Genomic DNA, 23053 nt, shown 5'->3' on the forward strand with positions numbered 1-23053 from the left:
AATTTATCCCTCATTGCCCCTTCCCACAGCTGTGGCTTCACTGGTAAATGGTTCTGAATCTGGTAGATAACTAGTGCCTGCCGCAGCCTCAATCTGCTGTATTTCCCACATAGCTAGTTGTTTTCCCAATAATGCTCTCCAATCTCCCATAGCTAATTTATATCCCAATGTGTGTTGGCAAAATTTCTCCATCCAGGGCCCTCCTCCCTCAGTGGGAGGGGGCATTTTATCCAGGATGCAATTCATGTCTGTGAATGAGAATGGTTGATACACATCCCCCGTTTGGGGTCCTTTATATATCAGTGGCAGTTGATGGTATCTAGCGGGTGGTTGTATCTTTTCTCTGTCCCTAAGCTGGTGTCTATGCCTGTGGTCAGCACAGGGCGCTATATGAGTCTGGCTGTGCCTGGTTAGTGCCCCTGTAATTGTGACCTGGTATGTGTCTTCGTCTCCCTCATTACTCTTCACACCCCCTGCCTCCGTACCTGCCCCCAATCTCTCCTCGGGACCTTCTGCCCTAATTACTTCCTCTCTTATCTCTCTGAGCTGTCTCTCCTGGAACCCATCCATTGTTTCAACCCCCTGACTCTGTATCCTCCCCTGTCCTGCTCCTCCCCCGTTTGGGGTGGAGGATGTTTCTGATACTGTCGTGGGTGAGTTTCTTGCCTGATTTATCTCTTCCTGTCTGCTCATCTGCTCATGTATTTTCCTATTCACTTCTCTGGCTTCCTGCATCCTGCGCTCTGCCTCCCTCACCAGGTCCTCCACCTCTGATATTCTCCTTGTTACTACTTCCTCTAACGTCTCCCTAATCTCTCTGTACTCCTTTCCTATTGCTGTCATTTTCATTACTCCTTCTTCCTCACGCACGAGTGGCATTTGCGGTGTGGGATAAGGAGGGGGTTGTATTCCGGGTATTTTGGGATATATTGGCGCCGATGCTTCTGTCTTTGCATTTCCTTTATCTTTTTCTTTGATTATTTCTGAGTGTTTTTGATTCATTTCTACTGCCATGCAAGCTAAGGTCATGTTGTGTAAGTGGGCTCTTCTCTGCTCATTTTCCTCTCCGTCTTTCTTCCATTTTCTTTTGACTAACGTGGACACTTTTTCCGCCTTCCAGTGCTCATCTGCTTTCTTTTTAGCTTGTTTTTCTGCCTTCCCTAGGTATAATATCAATCTCTTCCTTTCCTCCTCTTTGGGGACCTTACCCTGTGTTTGTAAGTCTTTCCATATACTGTCATACACCCCAATCTTGGTGTCCCGCTTGTTCTTAAGGAGCCCTGCAAACATTTGACTCCTGGTTCTTTCCCATTGTTGCTTAATGGTCAACATAGCATTGGGAGGGCAACCTCCGTATTCTTCACACTCCCTGTAGGATTCCCCTTCCATTGTGTTTTATCTGTCCCCCCCCAGTAGCCCTCTGGTTTGTATGGCACTTGTGTCCCGAGCAACCGACCCAGTCAGAGAAGAGTTCAGTAGCCAGTCAGTTTGTATGGCACATACGTCCCGAACAACCGACCCAATCAGAGAAGAGTTCAGTAGCCAGTCAGTTTGTATGGCACATACGTCCCAAGCAACCGACCCAATCAGAGAAGAGTTCAGTAGCCAGTCAGTTTGTATGGCACATACGTCCCAAGCAACCGACCCAATCAGAGAAGAGTTCAGTAGCCAGTCAGTTTGTATGGCACATACGTCCCGAGAAACCGACCCAATCAGAGAAGAGTTCAGTAGCCAGTCAGTTTGTATGGCACATACGTCCCGAGCAACCGACCCAATCAGAGAAGAGTTCAGTAGCCAGTCAGTTTGTATGGCACATACGTCCCGGGCAACCGACCCAATCAGAGAAGACTTCAGTAGCCAGTCAGTTTGTATGGCACATACGTCCCGAGCAACCGACCCAATCAGAGAAGAGTTCAGTAGCCAGTCAGTTTGTATGGCACATACGTCCCGAGCAACCGACCCAATCAGAGAAGACTTCAGTAGCCAGTCAGTTTGTATGGCACATACGTCCCGAGCAACCGACCCAATCAGAGAAGACTTCAGTAGCCAGTCAGTTTGTATGGCACATACGTCCCGAGCAACCGACCCAATCAGAGAAGACTTCAGTAGCCAGTCAGTTTGTATGGCACATACAGTGCATCCGGAAAGTATTCACACCCCTTCACTTTCCCCACATGTTGTTATGTTACAGCCTTATTCCAAAATGGACTAAATTCCTTTTTTTCCCTCATCAATCTACACGCAATACCCCATAATGACAAAGTGAAAAAGGTTTTGTAGAAATTTTTGCAAATTTATTAAAAATAAAAACTGAAATATTGCATGTACATAAGTATTCACACCCTTTGCTATGACACTCAAAATTGAGTTCAGGTTCATCCTGATTCCACTGATCATCCTTGAGATGTTTCTACATCTTGGAGTCCACCTCTAGTAAATTCAATCTACTGGACATGATTTGGAAAGGCACACACCTGTCTATATAAGGTCCCACTGTTGGCAGTGCATGTCAGAGCAGAAACCAAGCCATAAAGTCAAAAGAATTGTCTGTGGACCTCCAAGACAGGATTGTATCGAGGCACAGATCTGGGGAAGGGTACAAAGACATTTCTACAGCTTTGAAGGTCCCGAAGAGCACAGTGGTCTCCATCATTCGTAAATGGAAGAAGTTTGGATCCACCAGGACTCTTCCTAGAGCTGGCCGCCCAGCCAAACTGAGCAATCGGGGGAGAAGGGCCTTGGTCAGGGAGGTGACCAAGAACCCGATGGTCACTCTGACATAGCTCCAGCGTTCCTCTGTGGAGATGGGAGAACCTTCCAGAAGGACAACCATCTCTGCAGCACTCCACCAATCAGGACTTTATGGTAGAGTGGCCAGACGGAAGCCTCTGCTCAGTAAAAGGCACAAGACAGCCCGCTTGGAGTTTGCCAGAAAGCACCTAAAGGACTCTCAGACCATGAGAAACAAGATTCTCTGGTCTGATGAAACCAAGATTGAACTCTTTGGCCTGAATGCCAAACGTCACGTCTGGAGGAAACCAGGCACCTCTCATCACCTTGCTAATACCATCCCTACAGTGAAGCATGGTGGTGGCAGCATCATGCTGTGGGGATGCTCTTCAGCGGCAGGAACTGGGAGACTAGTCAGGATCGAGGGAAAGATGAATGGAGCAAAGTACAGAGAGATCCTTGATGAAAACCTGCTCCAGAGCAATCAGGACCTCAGACTGGGGCGAAGGTTTACCTTTCAACACGACAACGACCCTAAGCACACAGCCAAGACAACGAAGGAGTGGCCTCAGGACAAGTCTGTGAATGTCCTTGAGTGGCCCAGCCAGAGCCCAGACCTGAACCCCATTGAACATCTCTGGAAAGACCTGAAAATAGCTGTGCAGCGACGCTCCCCATCTAACCTTCCAGAGCTCGAGAGGATCTGCAGAGAAGAATCGGAGAAATACCCCAAATATAGGTGTGCCAAGCTTGTAGCTTCATACCCCAGAAGACTTGAGGCTGTAATCGCTGCCAAGGGTGCCTCAACCAAGTACTGAGTAAAGGGTGTGAATACTTATGTACATGCAATATTTCAGTTTTTTATTTTTAATAAATTTGCAAAAATATCTACAAAACCTTTTTCACTTCGTCATTATGGGGTATTGTGTGTAGATTGATGAGAAAAAAAAGGAATTTAATCCATTTTGGAATAAGGCTGTAACATAACAAAATGTGGGGAAAGTGAAGGGGTGTGAATACTTTCCGGATGCACTATACGTCCCAAGCAACCGACCCAATCAGAGAAGAGTTCAGTAGACAGTCAGTTTGTATGGCACATACGTCCCGAGCAACCGACCCAATCAGTGAGTCTCATCAGGCAGTTTACGTTGACACCAGTTAGGTTTCCACTGCTGATTCTTTCTCACTGAGACACTGCCTCCTTCCTCTCTGAGACACTACTGAGTTTCTACCACCCTTACGCAGTTTTATCAAACAACACACTTTTTAATCGTGCAAAATATCAAACATTCACACTTGCCGTTAAAACACAGCACATATCATAAACCAGTGAGCGCTGCTTTTATGGGGACCTCCGTTTTTTTCCTTTTTTTTTTATTCCCAAGGGTCTCTAAACCTACTCACTCAGGGTCTCTAAACCTACTCACTCAGGGCCTCTAACCCCTTATATGGACACGCGCTGCTTTTATGAGTTAATAGGGATTTGGTGGCTGCTAGGCAGGAGACAGTTATGTTTAAAACTAGTTTGTGTTTATAAGAAAGTTTACAACTAGTTTATATGTTTATAAGCAGTTTGTATGTTTATAACTGGTTTTTGTGTTTATAATCAGTCTGTGTTTAAAACTAGTTTCTATGTGTTTATAAGTATTTTGTGTTTATAAGCAGTCGTAGGCAGCACTTCCGCATGGGTGAAGAGTTGGGCCCTTGTTCCAAGGCCAGGACGGAATCCGCGTTGTTCCTCCTGGATCCGAGGATCAACTATCGGCCAGAGCCTCCTTTCCAGCACCCTAGAGTCGACTTTCCCAGGGAGGCTGAGCAGTGTGATGCCCCGGTAAGGGGCGCAAATGGTACCTTCAGCAATATTAGGTCAAAACAGTGCAGCTAGCCAAGCATGAGGACTGACTATACATTGGATAAGTGCAAGAATCAGAAGCCGTCTTATCCAAATATCCTATGCATCTCCTTCAGTGTGCCTGTGTAACAAAAGTGGCACATTTCACCTCGTGAGAATGGAAGTTGGTTTTTATTGCTCTTCAGTTTTGCAATCTGTTCTTTGCATCTCTCAACTCGTTCTTGAATAAAACATTTTCTTCATAGATTTAGAAAAGAAGAAACATGCCTGGAACATTTTAAATGGTTTATTCAGAGTTCAATAAAGATTCAGACTTAAGGAGGCAGAACACCACAAATAAATCCAGAATGAGAAAGGTGTCCTAATTACATGTGGCTAAACAGCAGAGCCAATCCTTGCTTATTACTTTTGATTATGAATGTTCGAGTTTTCCCACCCAATCTCTTCCTGTTATGAAACACCTCCCGGGTAACAACATGTTAGTCCTACCCTCAAGAACAACAACACAACACAGCATGTCAGCATTCACGTTCAACATCTTTTCACAGGAGTTAAATCTTCAGCAGTTCTACAGCGTTGGTTTGGAGCTCATTCGTGATACCAGGTACGTCACTGCGAAGCATTTAGGAAGCCATATAATCCTTGTGACATTACACAGAATGAGGTTAAGTGGAGTTACACAGCGTCGCTTGAAATGTTCTTGATGGAGCTATCACTATGTATGTACTTACCAGTGGAGTTTGGCTTAAAGGCAGTCTAAATGACTGGATTACCATTACAACATGAAGTGTTTTTCAAATGAGCTGCAGTTCACTTTTGAAATATTTCCCAAAAGGTTCCACACATGACGTTCTTCACAATCCTTCCAATTCTTCAAATTATGTGTGCAAAAAGCAGTGGTACTTACAGCTGTAACTAACCTGTTACTGGCAGGAATTCCCCTTCATCTAAGTAGTTAAATGCAAATGACCAAGTGAGGAAAGCTGACAAAACAGACAGGATTAGGTGGCAAAACCAATTAACAAGAGTATAGGGTCTAATTTTACAGGGAAATGCCTCCCAAAATACATACAATGACTTTCTGGCTGGAGATGGCAGGCTGCTGATGTAGTGCTCTTATGTGGGAATTCAACAAAATTATTTGACACTGAAGAAGTCGTTTCGAGAACTAACTCAGAATACAGGCCTAGCTATGGTCTACGAAGGTGTTTAACTTAATTAAGAGCTATTAATGAAAACAGATTTTTGAAATGAAGGACACAAGTTCAATGACACAATGGCATAGCAAGAAAATGTTCATTTTACATCAGCTAACATGCTGGAAGAAAATGGTGCCTACACGCAACAACACACACAAGGGCCTTCACCAAACTTGCTGCAAGTTTGGGGATGTTGAGATCCAACAGCTTGTAAGCTGTGAGGGCCCCTGGTTATGAATGAAAAGACAGAAAATGGTGAGACTTGCCTCAGGCTGAAACAGGGCTACACTGAGACAGGGCCTCAGCCAGTCCCCCATGGCATAGCTACAGGGAGAAGAGAAATCTTGGTTTTAGCACTGTAGCTTCTGGTACCCTGAGACCTTCGTAGCTATGCAATACACTCAACACATTAGAAGCAAGTATCCCCAATGCCATGTAGTTCAATTTAAAACAAAAACACAACATTCAATAATAATAATAATGCAATAGAACATCTTAAAATCCTGAAATTATGCAAAAACAAAAAACAAAAACAAACAAAACCATCCTCTTTTTTTTTAACTTCAGCCCAACAAAAGAGTTGATACAACTTGCATGAAGGTTTGGTTTGCCCAGTTGACCCTTGGGCCACAACAAACCAACCACCACAATCACAAGGTCCATCATACATGACTGAGTACAAACCTGCTCTGAGGGGTCTCTTTCCCACAACGTCCCGCAAAGAAGAGTCTTAAAATTGCGGCACATTTTATTACAATACAGTTTTACAACATTACATAAACAAATTCATTCGGTAATTGTATGCATTTGATATATCTGTGGTTTGGGAAGCAGTTACGTAATAAAATATCGTGGAACGTAACACAAAACGGTGAATGACTATACAATTATCTGAAGCCCTCACCAAACAAAGTTGGGGACACAAAGTCCAACAGCACCTAAATGTGCTGTGAAGGCCTCACCACTTTGCTTAAAACAATAATGGATTCACAAAAACTTGCCTTGATAAAAGGTGGGTACTGCTCATGTAACTCCAGCGCCTTCACAACACTACGAACCATATCTACTACACTTCTACACACCTAAATGAAACATAAGGAAAAAAAAAACCACAGGACAAGGATGGTTTGCAACAATAGTTCATAGTCTCCAATAGGTACAGTGTAAATATTGTGTCCCATGCGCTGTGGGATGCTTCTATAGATTTCTTTTGTTTGCCGTTTATTCAGTGTCTCTTCCTCATATTGCGAGTAGAATGTACAGTACATTGTTGTACTATGTTACCAATACTGGTTTGTCTACTAGCAGTTGAGGACATTAAGAAAAGGGTGGAGTGTCCAAACCTATAGTAGAGAGTAGAGCGGGCTTCAGTAGCGGGTTCCAGGAGACATAACAGGGGGTCTCATGCCCATGGGTGGCCGTGGTGGGGCTCCTTGATACCCTGGGGGAACCATTGGGGGACCCTGCCCATATGGAGGCATCGCCCCTGGCATGAAGCCTGGCATTCCCTGGGGTGGAGCACTGTACTGGCCTGAGAAGACATGGGTTAGACAGCGTTTAATTCATTTAAAAGAAAACAAAAAAAGTCTTACTGTACAAATACAAAATTGAATGGCTAAAACTAGGGCTGCATAATTTGGTGACAGTCATTATTGCGATTATAGTGGACAATATTGCAATTTGCAATTGCAGTTGTATTAAACAATGGTATCACGAGTCTACTTGCTTGTTTAAGGTGCTGATACAAATTTGTCTTGTTGCTGCATGATGTAGCGACTTTCATTTGGCATGTTTTGCACTGAGCTTGAATCCAAAATATCACCATATAACAGAGGCCGTTTTTTTTTTGGCCACCCGTCAGCCTGCTCTTTGGCATCCATTTCCACCTGGTTTGCACACCGGATAGTCATGTGACCATAGACTGCACACGCTTCACTGCCTAAACAGAGGATGACTGGTCATCTCTTAAATTATGGGCGTAGATATGCAGACTGCACACAAACAGACATCCACACACATACATTTTATTATTTAATTAAATCATAGCCTTTTGCAGTTATATAATTGCACAGGCTGGCATTACGATTGCGATTAGATTAATCGTGCAGCACTAGTCACTATCTTCTCCACTCCCTTCTCCTCACAGATATATGTTTACAACATAAAAAAATATCACACCTAATTTTATTGTGTAATGTTTGGCAAAACCACATTCTTTGTTCCTTCAGTAAGAAAATGTCTGCAATAGTTTGGCAGAGACAAGTGGAGACCAGGGTTGTGATGGTGTGACAGTTCCTCTTTTTGTTTTGATTTTTTAAACATACAGAAATTAAAAAAAATTTTTTTTTTCTATTTTTGCCCGTGCGGGAGGTGGGATTGTTAACACATAGCACATCAATGAACATAGCACAAAAAAGCAGAGGTAGAAAGTACACACCAGGCATGGGATGCCTTATGCCAGGCTGTTGAGGACTCATCATACCGCCCCCCATGGGACCAACTGGTGGAGAAGGAACAGCAGGCTGGCCTTGGCAGGGAACATTCCGCTGGTACCTGGGCAGTTGAGCACGCAACTCTTCCTACAAGATACAGAGAGAGCAAAAAGAAGCAGGACAAATTAGACAACCGAAGCAAAAGTCAACAGTGTTATACCAAAAAAAAAAAAAAAACATCACCAAACCAAAGAGATTTAAGGAATTGAATTTCATACTGCATAAATCATGTACTCATCCTGTAGCATAAAAGTGACAAAATAAGAGACGTATGGCTTTACTAACACCACAGACTAGCTCTGGACACAAATTGCCACTTACTGTAGAAAATAGAGAGACCATTCACGCTGGGGTACTCACCAGTGAGATATCCTCATCAGGGTGGATCAACTTACTGGTTGCACTGGAGATGGTGAGGGTTGCAGGCTTACTGGTCACAGTAGAGGGAGGCTTGGAGACAGTGGTGCTGCTGGCATTGGGACTGGCCACTGAGACAGTGGCCTGGGTATAAGCTGGGAATGTGGGTTTGGCGGGGTCAGAGGAAGTAGACGGGGTTGGGTGGGGGGTCCCTGACACTGTCTGCTGGCTCTGAGAAGGGAGAGTGGAAATGGACATTAGACAGAGAGAATGGGCAAATAAAGACAATGATCTTTAAAAAAAGAGGAAAAGAATCTTGTTGATCATACTTTAAAATTGCTGTCATGACTGTGTGATGACATTAGCTGTATATCAGTTTATGTATCGCTGTTTTTGCATGGGTAAGAGAGCAACTTGATAAAAGTATGAGCATAGTCAGACATTTCTTTAAACCTGCAAGGAAAGAAGAAAAAACAAAAAACATGCTGTGTTCTATTGTCCTATACCAAGTGAGAAATCATTAACCCACTTTACAAATCTGCAAAAGAAGAACAATCAACTAAAAAATATGATTGTTTTGGTCCAAATGTGAGAAATCACTTACGTACTTTATGTTGTTTTAATAATGCAGATTTGTGGTAAAGGGGGGAAAGGCAAATAATAGGGGAACAAATCCTTTCACAAGTCATTTCTACACACAAAGCTATTTGGATGTCACCTCTTGGTGACCACTAAACAATGATTTGCAGAAACACTAACTTTTCTAAACACCTTTTAGCAAAAATAAAACCTAAAAAAAATAAAATAATTGTGTCACACAAAAGTAAACAGAAATAAGATATCCAGTCTGCCCTACCTATCTACAAGCAAACTATATACAATTGGGTGCATGCCAATTGTAAAGCTGTACTTTATCAGAGTGGGGCAGGCAGACAGCTTCGTACTTGTGATGTGCTAGAGAACAGAGCTTTAGTGGAGGCGGGCTGAGAGTCTACACTCGATGAGCCCGCACTTGTACTTGGGCTCGCAACCCGATTCCCCATCTGTAGCACAGGAAAAGAGTAAAGAATAGAATGGTAAAAATATCCTGCAGTGAAAAGAATTACCTGGTAATTTCTTTTTTAAAATCACCCTGTGGGTTAATGGGAAATTTCTAAAATATTAAAAGGAGAGCAGAGGAGGTTTTTTTTTCTTTTTCCTTTTGGTTGTTTCGTGTTTTCTGATGATGGAATGAAGGAAGGCTTACAATGTAAGAGTTTTCAATGTCACAGTACCTGTCCAGCACTAGGGAAAAGGGGTTTGGTGACAGCAGGCTGGGAAGAAGGGGCAGTGGCTACAGGTATGGCAGGTCGAGTCAGCATGGTTGGCCCTACTGTGGGGGGACCCTGAGCCACATGTGTCATGCCCGGACGGTGGCCCACTGGAGGGGGGATCCCTGATAGTCGAAATGCAGAGACAAGTTAGCCAACATATGAAATTTGCATTTTTACTATACTTTGAAATCAAACCCTTGAGCGCAGTGGGTACCTGGTGGCATTCCTGGCATCATTGGGGGCATCCCTGGACCTGGAGGCATCATCCCACCCATTGGCATCATACTAAAGGTGTGAAGGGGAATAGTCACTTAGAAAATTCAAGATGGGATATTGACAAATTCCAAACATCACTGTCAAAAATTTTAAATATCATGCACATACCCTGGTGGCATTCCTGGCATTACAGGGGGCATCCCTGGCATCATAGGGGGCACACCTGGCATCATTGGGGGCATTCCTGTGACAAAGAAACAACTAATTTGCAAAAAGTGACATCCGTGGGTTTAAGTCCCTGAGACCTGTGTGTATTTCCCATAAACAAGACAGATTTAGGTCAAAACATAAATGTCCTTTACCTGAGTAGCTGCCAGGTGGCACACCAGGAGCAACATTCCCAGGGGGTATGCCAGGCTGGGTCATTGGGGGCATGTAGCCTGCCTGAGGCTGGGCAGCAGCAGGCTGTTGGAAGGAGGGGCCAGGCTCCTCATCTTCATCATACTCATCTGAATCATCTTGGTTCTGTTTCTTTTTCTGTGACTCTGAGAAATAAAACGGCACTAATTGGCATTAAGAATAAAGGTGATCTGAATAGGGGTCTGCTGCCAAAAATGAACACGTCAAATAAGGCACTCTGATTTTAGTAATACCTTGGGTTTTCTGCTCCAATACTCTTCTCCTTTCCTCCATGTCTTTCTCTGGAATACCCTCCATGCCATAGATTTCTAATTCAATGTCTGTTCTACCAGGTATTGCATTGGGAACCCCATCAATGGTTTCTTTATGAACCTGAAAAAATATTTGATCAATGTAAGTAACGTGATCAGCTGGCAATGACCTGGGATAAATGTCCAAGTAATACAACGAAATTAAACGAGTCATTTCTACGTCGTGGTTGAGGGATGAGTTTCCCTTACCTGCATGCAGTGGATTGCAAGGCCAGGCCCGGTGTACAACTTTTTATGGCAGATGTGACACTTGAAGTGTTTTGCCTTCTGATGCTGAATGAGAATCTTTTCATCGTCAAAATCTCTGTTGCAATACCTATATTCACAGTTGAGGAAACGGTTCACCCTTTGCAAAATTAAACGGGGAAATGAGCATATTCAGACATTTCTTTAAACCTGCAAAGAAAGAAGAAAACACATGCTAAAACATGCACCAAACATGTTTCAAATCTACTACTACTACTTTTGGCTGCTCCCGTTAGGGGTCGCCACAGCGGATCATCCGTTTCCATCTCTTCCTGTCTTCTGCATCTTCCTCTGTCACACCAGCCACCTGCATGTCTTCCCTCACCACATCCATAAACCTCCTCTTTGGCCTTCCTCTTCTCCTCTTCCCTGTCAGCTCCATATTCAGCATCCTTCTCCCAATATACTCAGCATCTCTCCTCCACACATCTCCAAGCCATCTCAATCTTGCCTCTCTTGCTTTGTCTCCAAACCGTCCAACCTGAGCGGTCCCTCTAATATAATCGTTCCTAATCCTGTCCTTCTTCGTTACTCCCCGTGAAAATCTTAGCATCTTCAACTCTGCCACCTCCAGCTCCTCCTCCTGCCTTTTCGTCAGTGCCACTGTCTCCAAACCATATAACATAGCTGGTCTCACAACCATCTTGTAAACTTTCCCTTTAACTCTTGCTGATACCCTTCTGTCGCAAATCACTCCTGACACACTTCTCCACCCACTCCAACCTGCCTGCACTCTCTTTTTCACCTCTCTACTGCACTCCCCGTTACTTTGGACAGTTGACCCCAAGTATTTAAACTCAAATGCCTTTGTCACCTCCACTCCTTGCATCCTGACCATTCCACTGTCCTCCCTCTCATTCACGCATAGGTATTCCGTCTTGCTCCTACTGACTTTCATTCCTCTTCTCTCCAGTGCATACCTCCACCTCTCCAGGCTCTCCTCAACCTGCACCCTACTCTCGCTACAGATCACAATGTCATCCGCGAACATCATCGTCCATGGAGACTCCTGCCTGATCTTGTCCGTCAACCTGTCCATCACCACTGCACCAAACATGTTTCAAATTAAAAAAAAACACAATAACGGTGAGAATTTAATGAATAAAAATAAAATCTTCACAGCAATTACTCCCAGTAAAGACATAAAAATCCCTGCGAGGCAGTGAGCTGGGAGCCTGCCAGGGGGGGCGAGCGTTAATCGACGCCAGCCTCGGGCCAGGCTAAGCGACAGTTAGCTAACTTTGGCTAGGCTAGGCTAAGCTAAGCGGGGGGGGGGGGGACGGCTGTTACCTAGGGTTGGCTAACGCAACGTTATCTCACCACAGAGCCTCACCACAGTATTCCTAAAATGACGCCGCGAGTATTAAAAGGATACCAGCACCAAGGTTTCATTTGCTTTTTCTTCTTCCTGCCCATGTTTTCTTTACTGCCAGTCGGAGCCCGCGGCCACGGCGACACAACACGGCGCAACTGAAAATGGCGTCGTCGCTCCTCCAACGTCCGACAACCCCTTGCGGCATGGCGCTGACGTAGTCTCCATATTTTTGCCGGCGGTTCGTCGTAGTGGTTTTGTAAACACAGATAAATAAAAAAATTTTAAAAATCATAAATTCTTAGCGCAACCTTTCGAGGGTAAATATTTTGACAATAAACGACTTAGCCAACGTCCACACCTATTCGAACGCGCGTCCGTGTGGAACCAATGAACGCGGTGTGTGGAGCGTAGTCGGACAGCCATGCCAACGTACCGCTGACGTCATACCGTCAGGCTGCGTCCTGAACGGGTACATGTCAACCCCGTCTGTGTGTACGGTTTATTTACTTCGCCCGTCTGAGTCGTAGATCCTAACGTACACAAGGTCAGATCAGAGATAAACGCGACACCGTCCACCTCCCATTTAAGCTCGCCTGCAAGAGTAGAAAACATGTTTACCTCGCAGACGTCATCCTTCCAAGACTCCATTGATGTGGATGAGAGGGATGACTTTGACAGTGAGGAGATCGCAGGATACAGCCAGAAAACTCAGCTGAGCTGCTACTACACTATCTATCTATATCAAGGAACCAGGTAACCGTTTGCGTTGGTAATGCTGAATTCTCAGCATACAGGTTGATTTCAGTTCCCCAAACGATGCCCACGTCAAGGGTGTCGTTGAACTAAACCATGGGTGATTGGTCGGGTGTCATCTCTTCTCTACAATGAAAAAGTGCACAAATAGTTGTTTTTGTGTTGTTCTGCTATTCACCGCACTGGTTTACGTGGTACTGATACGAGTCTTTATTTGCATTCAATAGCGACCTATTTGTCGTCCCAGTATTCACATCTCGCAGCATTTTATGCAGTAAATGTCCAAGTATTAAATGCCCGTGGGAGAACCATTTCCCACGTGCCACTGTGTCAGTACGATGCTCTCTCCTAAAAGCGTTTTTTTGCAGATATCCTGGTCTCTTGTTCCCGAACTGCTAAGGGCAGTAATTTACGCAAAACCACATTTGCATTCCAATATTATTCAGAAGATGAGTTAACTGTCAATTGCCCTAGGTCTGAGACCACTGGGGAAAATGTGGCATGGAACCAGAGAAGAACAGACTCTACAACCAGTCAGGATGACTTTAGGTAACCAAGGAGCCATCCGACTACTTCTCCTTGCTTTCAGTGGTTGTTCATCTGTGGTTTTCAATGTTTCGCATTGATTTATCCATGGGGCTGCCACTGGAATCCAATCAACATGGAATCAATGTTTCTTCACTGGTTGTGTTCTGATTTCATTTCACTGCATTGACAACTGACAGCACTGAGTTGCATTGCCTTAAGGCCTATCCCATCCCTAAGGGGCTCTTCTATGACCCTCATAATAGAGAACTCTGGTGAAAGATCAGGAATGAAATGACTGAAAGGCCTCTGAATGTCACAATAGATAGGTTAAGAGTAACGCTGAAACATGTTCTTTGAATGACTTTCTGATGTTAGAAATACAAGGGTAAGGATTTGTTATAGGCTGTGTGACTCAGCAATAGGTTTTTCAACTAGAGAAACCTATTGTCATTCTATTGTGGTCTTGTGTGGGTGCCTATGATCATCGGCTTCTTCCATCTTTTCTCCGCTGGCTTGAATGGCTATTTCCTCATCAAACCTGCTGTCTTCCTATTGCTATGATAACTCTCTTTGTCCTGCCCACAGTCTGACCCTGGTGGACAGTAGTCTGCCGTTAGAGGCGGAGCCCGAGCTGCGCTGCTACATCTCCAGGAGGCTAAGTAAAGGAGCCTTGTTAGGTGGAATGGGGAACATTGCCACTGTGGAGCTAAGGTGATCCTCTCTTATACAATGTAAAGTACTCAAAAACACTTTACAACCCCACTCATATTACACAAAATACTTAAAAGAAAGATATTTATTAAATGACCTGGTACTTGAGCTACCATTGGAATATACACACCATCAGTTAAAGCTATAAAAAAAATCAGGTTCTAAAGCAACCACATTATTTAAGAGATTCAAAAACAATGTTTTGTTTACTCTGTCCAGTGTCCCAGAGCAGGCAGTAGGTTGCTACTGCTGTCTCTTGGAGCAGGAGAAGTCCCCAGAGCAACCTGATGGTGATGGAAATGGATATGTCATCTGCTTTATGGGGGGCTCAGAGAAAGGACTCAATTTATATCCTTTATTGGTGGTATTATTTTATGTGGTATTATCCATCTGTGAGGTTGAACACATGTAAAAAGATGTCAAGCTATGTAACAAGCATCAGTTGTTCTATCATACATTTTATTCTTGGCTATACTGAGCTTTTTTCACTGTGTTGTATTACATTTACAAAATGCTAACTGTCGATAGAGCAGTAAACACCTTTTTCTATTCCTTGACTCAATACACATTCAGACTAGAGCTGGATAAGTATGTCCAAGGCCTGCAGAACAGTCTACACACTCCAGAAGTACGAGAACCTTTATCCATCAAATCTGTCTGTCTGTCTGTCTGTGTATCTACAGTAGTGATTCATTTAGGGATGTGCACACTTATGCAACCAGGTTATTATAAGTTTTGTATTTTTCTTTACTTCCCTAAAATATGTCTGATTATTTTTCACTTTATTTTTATAGATTGCAGTTTAAAAAAAAAAGTGGGAAAAGTGCTGACATGATTTATCTTGACTTCCTTTTTTTACGTCACAAAAACCTGACATTTTAAAGGGTGTGTGTAGACTGTATATACACTTTATCTGTGTATACACAGTGCTTATAAAAAGTATTCACCCCCTTGGAAAGTTTTTGTTTTGTTTTACAACATTGAATCACAGTGGATTTAACTTGGCTTTTTTGACACTGATCAACAGAAAGACTCGTGTCAAAGTGAATACATCTCTACAAAGTGATATAAATTAATTACAAATGTAAAACACAAAATAATTGATTGCATAAGTATTAATCACCTTTAATGTGACTCACCTACATCATACCTGGTGCAGCCAATTGGTTTTAGAAATCACAAAATTAGTTACATGGAAATAACCTGTATGCTGTCAATGTGTTTCAAGTGATTGTGATTTGAATACACCTGTATCTGGAAGGTCCAATATCTGGTGAATTAGTATCCTGGCAAAAACCAAGCAAATCTGCAAAAACATTATTGAAAAGCATAAGTCGGGGAATGGATACAAGAAAATTTCCAAGTCACTGAATATTCCTTGGAATACAGTTGAATCAATTAATTATCATCATCATCAGCGGTCACTCATTGTCAGGTATGACCGTCCTCCCTTCTGGTTCCCTCTGGGTCCTCAGGTGGCTGTACGGGCTCATCCTGGAGCCACAAAATGGGAGGATGTCTGCGTGTGACAGTTTTTTATGTGGAGTGGCAGATGCACCTGCAGCCACCACACAGTCCTTGAAGGGGTGGCCATAGTCCAACGGCATGGAGAACCAAGATGATTGGGGACCACCCTCTGTTGCAGCCTTCTGCTGCCTTGACTCATTGTGACCTGAAGACATCTTCTGCTAGTTCCGCCGTTGAGGTCTTTGTTGGATCGCGCTTCGTCTGGAACCTCCCCCTTGACCAATCCACCTTGGGTGACCCTACCAGGAGCCAAGCTCCGGACGGCATAGCTTTTGGGATCATTGGTACATGCAAGCTTCTCCACCATGACAAGGTAGCGATCCAGGAGAAGAGTTAAATCAATTATTAAGACATGGAGAGAACATGGCATAACTGTAAATCTGTAAAAACTGAGTGACTGTGCAAGAAGAGGAACTAGCAATGGAGGCCACCAACAGACCTATGATTCCTCTGAAGGAGTTGCAAGCCTCATTGGCTGAAATGGGAGCAACTGTGCATACAACAACTGTTGACTGGGTTCTTCACCAGTTGCAGCTTTATGGGAGCGTGGTAAAGAGAAAACTACTGTTGAAAAAAACTCACGTGAAATCTCAGCTAGAGTTTCCCCGAAGGCATGTGGGAGACCAAAGTCAGGTGGAAGAAGGTTCTATAGTCTGATGAGACCAAAATTGAGCTTTTTGGCCATCAGACTAGACACTGTGTTTGACGTAAATCAAACACCACACATCATCACAAATGCACCAGCCCCACCCTGAAGCATGGTGACGGCAGCATCATCCTGTGGGGATGTTTCTCTGCAGCAGGCCCTGGAAGGCTTGTGAAGGTAGAAGATAAAATGAATGAAGTAAAATACAGGGAAATTCTAAAGGAAAACCTGATGCAGTCTGCAAGAGAACTGCGATTTGGGGGAAGATGTTTTCCAGCAAGACAGTGACCCCAAGCATACAGCCAAAGTTGCACATGAATAGTTTAAAAACAACAATGTTCATTTCCTGGAGTGGCGAAGTCAGAGTTCAGACCTCAATCCAATTTAGAATTTGTGGCTGGACTTGAAAAAAGCTGTTCACTCACTATCACCATGCAACCTGACAGAGCTTAGGTAGTTTAGCAAAGAAGAATGGAGAAAAATTGCAGGGTCCAGATGTGCAAAGCTGATAGAGACCTATCCACACAGGCTGTAATTGCTGCCAAAGGTGCAGCGCTAATAAATACTGACTTGAAGGGGGTGAATAGTTTTTATGTTTTATGTTTATGATGTTTACATAGCATTATTTGTGTGTGTACCAGTTACAGAACCTGGAGACTGAAGTGCGTCCCTATCTTAGTCGCTGGTACGAGGAGTCAGTGATGCACATTTATCGGGTCATTCAGCTGGTCCAAGGTAGCATCAGCTTCCTGCTACATGCTGTAAGTCACCTTTCTGCATAAGTATATTCCATGTTAACCATGACCTGACTGACTGACTGATCATGTTTTGATCTCTGTTAGATTGAAACGTTCCTCACTTACAGTTGCTGGGAACCATTAGCACGGTGTGTGGATCTTTTGTCTAATTCTTGCCTTTAAGTTGGGTTTTTGATCCAGCACCTGTAAGAGTTTTTTGGATGTGCATACCCTACACTCTGAGTGGTCAGTTTGACAGGATTGGGCCGCTGGATCAGGTGACCAGCAACATCACTGAAGTTACATGATTGGTCGGCGGAGCGCCAAGATGTATGTGAGGGAGGGTGCACAGTTAAAGCACCCTAAATAACAATCAGTCTGACAAAACACGCACTGGCGGATTCATAAAAGGATTGCGTGGCTTTTACGGCCACTAAACCTGCACAAATAAGACAAAAAGAAACCGTGTAATTCCCAAAGCACCCACAAAGGGTAAAACACACCCCTAACTGCACTGCCAAGCAAATAGCATCTCGGTGCTACGGTGCCGTTTGCACATATTTAAATTAGTTAATATGCATACATTTGGCACAAAATTGGCCTATTGATGTGCAAATGAGCCTCGTTGAAAGAAAAAAGTCCAATTCACAAACACCAGTGCTAATAGCCACATGCAGTTAGTGACAGTTATTGGTGTCTTCAGAGAGTTGGTGATAACTGACGCCCAGACTTTCCAGTGACCATGGCTGCAGTGACTGGAGCGAGACGAAGGCGTCGTCATGCTGGGCGTGCTCGTGAGTGGATAATTCAAAGGAGGATATCACTTTTTGATTTAACTGAGACCGAAACCATTCGCAGATACAGGTTCAGGCAGATACTTGATGATATCAAGGAGGACATTGAACCTGCCTACTGTGTTCTTGGCACAAAGCCACCACTTATACTTTGCCACATGGATAATTGCAATCAGATGCAAAACAAGGGCAAATTGCACTCAGCCCGCAAAACTTTATGGGTGTATTTGCGCTGTGATATCTTTTGTAAATCGGATAACGGTTGCAAGTGATACGCAATTCATGGTGCTTTCAGCAGCTGCAATCCATTCTTTGTGAATTTGCCGGTCAACACAGTGAGTCTTAGAAAAACGAGACATCCGCAGATAGAAACGGATGAAAGAGGAGGGGGAGTTAACCTATAATTAGAATAGGTATACTTACAATTAAATTAAGTTCTCTTTCAAGTCAAACATCCCAAGATATGATTGGAAAGTATTGTTCTTGCAACTGTATTTATAAACTTTTTTTTAACTTAAATGTAGCTTAACCATGTCATGTGATCATAACAGAAAATTACAGATGAACTTTTAACATCCAGGAATTCACATTATAGACACTACCACTGACTATCCCTCTAACAACTTGGCCACAATTTCGAACATTGACCATGCAAGGGCCAGCCATATACTAGGTTTTTATTACTTAGTCTTGTCTTTTTAGCAACCTCTTTGTTGCTGAAACAAAGTTCAAATAACTGAAACTTTCCAACTTTTCTGTCAATTCCACCACAAGGTACATTTTGTTTAGCAACTCACAGGAATAAAAAATCTCTTGTGCATACTTTGATACAGATTACTTTTTTCAGTGTCACTCAGATTCAACTTGTGTGCAAGAGATAACAATTTTCCAAAACTAAACAGTGCAGAGAGATGCTTGACAGCATTTTTTTCATTCAGGCTCTGAGTCATACGCACATAGAGGTCATCAATTCTGATGCGAGGACAAAGGCTGATGTGGCCAGGTGAGTTTACACACCTGTAATGGCAATGCTATTTTAAGTCCTAAAATGACTGAAAGAGCAGTATCCCTTGGCTCGAAGATACGCAAGCAATCATTATCACAGCCTCTCGAGTCAAAGTGTACATTCTCTGGTTTGGGATTTCATCAGTAACGTTCTCTCCTGTGTCTCCTACTCAGTTTTCCTCATATCTGAATACATAAAACTTGTTGCTCTACGTAAAACAAGAGCAGTAGCTGTGACTGTCAAAGTGCATGTGAGATTAGGTTAGCTCTATATGTTACACCGATCAGCCAAAACATTAAAACCACCTACCTAATATTGTGCAGGTCCCCCTCGTGCCCCCAAAACCGCTCTGACCCGTCGAGGCACGGACTCCACAACACCTCTGAAGGTGTCCTGTGGTATCTGGCACCAAGATGTTAGCAGCAGATCCTTTTAGTCCTGTAAGTTGCGAGGTGGAGCCTCCATAGATCAGACTTGTTTTTCCAGCACATCCCACAGATGCTCGATTGGATTGCGATCTGGGGAGTTTGGAGGCCAAGGCAACACCCTGAACTCTCTGTCGTGTTCTTCAATCCATTCCTGAACAATTTTTGCAGTGTGGCTGGGCACATTATCCTGCTGAAAGAGGCAACTGCCATCAGGGAATACCGTTGCCATGAAGGGGTGAACCTGGTCTGCAACGATGTTTAGGTAGGTGGTATGGTTCAAAGTAACATCCACATGAATGCCAGGACCAAAGCTTTCCCCGCAGAACATTGCCCAGTCCTCGTGCCATCTCTTCCCCAGCTAAACGGCGCACATGCACCCAGCCATCCATATGATGTAAAAGAAAACGTGATTCATCAGACCAGGCCATCTTCTTCCATTGTGCCACAGTCCAGTTCTGATGCTCACATGCCCATTTTAGGAGCTTTTGGCAGTGGACAGGAGTCAGCACAGGCACTTTGACTAGTCTGTGGCTAAGCAGCCCCATACACAGCAAGCTGCAATGTACAGGTAGCCCCCAGGTTATGAACGCCTGATTTATGAACGCCCTTACGTACAAACCGACCTTCATAAAGACTTCTTTTTTTTTAATCGAGTTACACACAATGGTTCGTACTAACGAACGGACAGACTACTTTGCGTGACGCTCAAAACACTGCACGTTTTAGGCGGTTTTTTCAGCCTGAGGGAGAACAACGCCGCGCCGTCGTCACCATGTGAACTGTATGTAAGTGTTCCAACTTGCATACAAACTCGACTTAAGAACAGACTCAAAAACAGACCTCGTTCGTAACCCAGGGACTACATCTTCTGACACCTGTCTGTCAAAGCCAGCATTAACTTTTTCAGCAATTTGAGCTACAGTAGCTCTTCTGTGGGACTAGACCATGCGCCTCAGGCGTCCATGACCCTGTCACCAGGCCAGGGGTTGTCCTTCCTTGGACCACTTTTGGTAGGTATTAGCCAATGTATGCTGGGGACACTCCACAAGACCTGCTGTTTGGAGATGCTCTGACTCAGTCGTCTAGCCATCACAATGTGGCCCTTGTCAAAGTTGATCAGATCCTTACGCTTGCCCATTTTTCTTGCTTCCAACACACCAACTTCAAGAACTGACTGTTCACTTGCTGCCTAATATATCCCACCCCTTAATAATCAATGTTATTCACTCACCTGTCAGTGGTTTTAATGTTTTGGCTGATCGGTGTACATATGCATATGTATGTCACTGGAGGTCAGTTTTACATTCTTGTTTAATGTTAGGTTCATCAAAGCAGCCAGCTTGCAGGGTCTGTCTCAGCAGGATACTACAACGGCTTCACTGTGTAAAGCCATCTCCGAGGACATACGCACTGACGTGATCATAGACTGCTCCACCAGCCCACCCACACTCTCCAACACTGGTAAGCAGTACTCAGAGGCACAAATTCATAGATTCTGATAATTGCATGTGCCTGAGATGAATAACGGAAAATAATTTATTCATTCTACAAATTTCACAAAGCCTATTAGTCTTAACACACGTTGTATGTCTGCAGTCAGTAACCGTTTCTGTGACGACTGGATTCAGGCCTTCCTAAACGCAGCAGAGCGATGTAATCCTTTCTTGCTCAGACAGATCCTCGAGAACTTCAAACTCAAGGTGGGAACACATATTGACTTTTGACTTCTTTTAAAAGACAAGTTACTTATATTTTACTGTGTATCATACTGTGTATGATATAAACTTTTCACTTTTATCTTAGCTGGCTTTTGCCATCACTTTCCACTTTTAATCTTACTCTCCAGGCCATCCAGGACATGAACAGCCTGAAGCGCTTTATACGACAGGCGGAGATGAGTCACTATGCTCTATTCCGCTGCTGTCAGTTCCTGCAGGGCTGTGGCAATGGGGATGTCTTGCTGAAAAATGCAAGGGCTGAGCACAGTGACCTGCCTGAGGCCTGCAGCATCATTACTGTCTTGGAGGAGTTCCTCAGGGAACAAACCCAGGCCCCCCAGGTTTGATCCCTTAACATTGCTGGCCACAGTTTGAAAGTGTGTACCAGCTGACAGCAAAATGGCAGTACACTTTAGCACTGGCTGATAAGATTGTCGAATCAACCCCTTATTTCCCAAGTAACTTTAACTGTCAGTTTGACATGTAAAATTGTATGATCTGAATTTTCCTGTTATTATGGATGTGAATGAAACCATGAAATTAGTACACTTGTTTATAACAGTACAGCCTAGCCAGGATGGTGGTGATAGGTAGGGATGCTGAAGAAAACGTAAACCTATGTATCAAAGCTAGGCTACTTTATACCAATTTGCTCTTTTTGGGTTCTTGGACATAGTTTATAAATTCAGAAACTTTACTTGAGTAATGGTCCTACAAATTGAATATTTGTCATGTATTTTCCCTATAACTGAAAAAGAACTTCTATTTTTTTTCATTTTTGTTAGACACATTCTCACAGAGACACCTCTTTGAATCCAATGCTAAGATCAGCAACAATTTTGAAGGCCTTTGATTTAGCGTAAGAGTGTCCAACCAACTGAAGCATCGTCTTTTAGTTAATATGATAATTGTTACTGTTTCTAGCACATTTCCTCAGCATTGCGTATCTATTTATAGTGCTGAATGACCAAGTGCTTGGAATAAGTATGAACACTGCAAACCAAAAAGACATCATATATGTCCATTCATCCATTGTCCAAGCTGCTTATCCTAATTAAGGTCACGGGGATGCTGGAGCCTATCCCAGCAGTCACTGGACAGCAGGCAGAGAGACAATTCATATATGTCATGGGTTGAAAACAGTTGTTATTTTTTTGCTAAACTGACAATAGTTGCAATCTATGGGGCGGCATAGTGGCCAAGTGGTTAGCACTGTTGCCTCACAGCAAGAGGGCCAAGGGTTCGAACCCCAGGCCGTCCCAGGTCCTTTCTGTGTGGAGTTTGCATGTTCTCCTCGTGTCTGCGTGGGTTACCTCTGGGTGGTCCGGTTTCCTCCCACCATCAAAAAGACATGCATGTTAGGGTTAATACTCCTGCCTGGGCCCCTGAGCAAGGCAATGGAAAAAAGAACTGGAGTTGGTCCCCAGGCGCTGCAGCTGCCCACTGCTCCTATACAATAGGATGGGTTACATGCAGAAGACAAATTCATATCAAGAATACAGTTCGTTCTAACAATACAATGACAAAATAAAGTGGCTTTCTAATTTATCCAAGCTTTAGTTTTAAACAACAGAATTATTGATAGATTTTCTTTTGCCTTATTTAGAGTTTGCTTTTTGTATATGATTTGATTTTAATCTTTGTTATGAAGAGAAATATGTTTTAAGAATGCACAAATCACTTTTGGCTATTGCTTTCATTTCAACACACTACTTTTTTTTGTTATATAAGAACTGCTATCTTTGTCAAGTGAC

At 43.5% G+C, this 23053-nt stretch overlaps 2 protein-coding genes across 5 annotated transcripts; one reads left to right on the plus strand and one right to left on the minus strand.

Moving 5' to 3' along the window:
• Positions 1 to 4854: 4854 nt before the first annotated feature.
• On the minus strand, positions 4855 to 12788 carry LOC130119408 (BUB3-interacting and GLEBS motif-containing protein ZNF207-like). Of its 3 annotated transcripts, none has more exons than XM_056287896.1 (11): positions 12512 to 12788; positions 11080 to 11206; positions 10813 to 10951; positions 10522 to 10704; positions 10328 to 10403; positions 10158 to 10228; positions 9905 to 10065; positions 9575 to 9673; positions 8634 to 8861; positions 8219 to 8360; positions 4855 to 7312 (listed from the first exon to the last, which is right to left on the minus strand). In XM_056287896.1, exons 1-11 carry the CDS (start codon positions 12550 to 12552, stop codon positions 7149 to 7151), a joined length of 1431 nt encoding a protein of 476 aa, XP_056143871.1. In that variant the 5' UTR covers positions 12553 to 12788; the 3' UTR covers positions 4855 to 7148. The 3 variants fall into 3 exon arrangements, with proteins under 3 accessions (XP_056143871.1, XP_056143870.1, XP_056143869.1); XM_056287895.1 differs by lacking the exon at positions 9575 to 9673 and having other exon boundaries at positions 4855 to 6863; positions 7125 to 7312; positions 12512 to 12780; XM_056287894.1 differs by lacking the exon at positions 9575 to 9673 and having other exon boundaries at positions 12512 to 12779.
• A 116-nt stretch (positions 12789 to 12904) lies between these two features.
• Positions 12905 to 21655, plus strand: c10h17orf75 (chromosome 10 C17orf75 homolog). 2 transcript variants are annotated; one of them, XM_056287884.1, is made up of 10 exons: positions 12905 to 13204; positions 13679 to 13753; positions 14318 to 14443; positions 14663 to 14791; positions 15011 to 15071; positions 17258 to 17377; positions 19086 to 19150; positions 20903 to 21042; positions 21178 to 21281; positions 21428 to 21655. In XM_056287884.1, exons 1-10 carry the CDS (start codon positions 13062 to 13064, stop codon positions 21644 to 21646), a joined length of 1182 nt encoding a protein of 393 aa, XP_056143859.1. In that variant the 5' UTR covers positions 12905 to 13061; the 3' UTR covers positions 21647 to 21655. The 2 variants fall into 2 exon arrangements, with proteins under 2 accessions (XP_056143859.1, XP_056143860.1); XM_056287885.1 differs by lacking the exon at positions 13679 to 13753.
• Positions 21656 to 23053: the final 1398 nt, after the last annotated feature.

This window comes from Lampris incognitus, chromosome 10, assembly GCF_029633865.1.
Source record: "Lampris incognitus isolate fLamInc1 chromosome 10, fLamInc1.hap2, whole genome shotgun sequence".
NCBI lineage: Eukaryota > Metazoa > Chordata > Actinopteri > Lampriformes > Lampridae > Lampris > Lampris incognitus.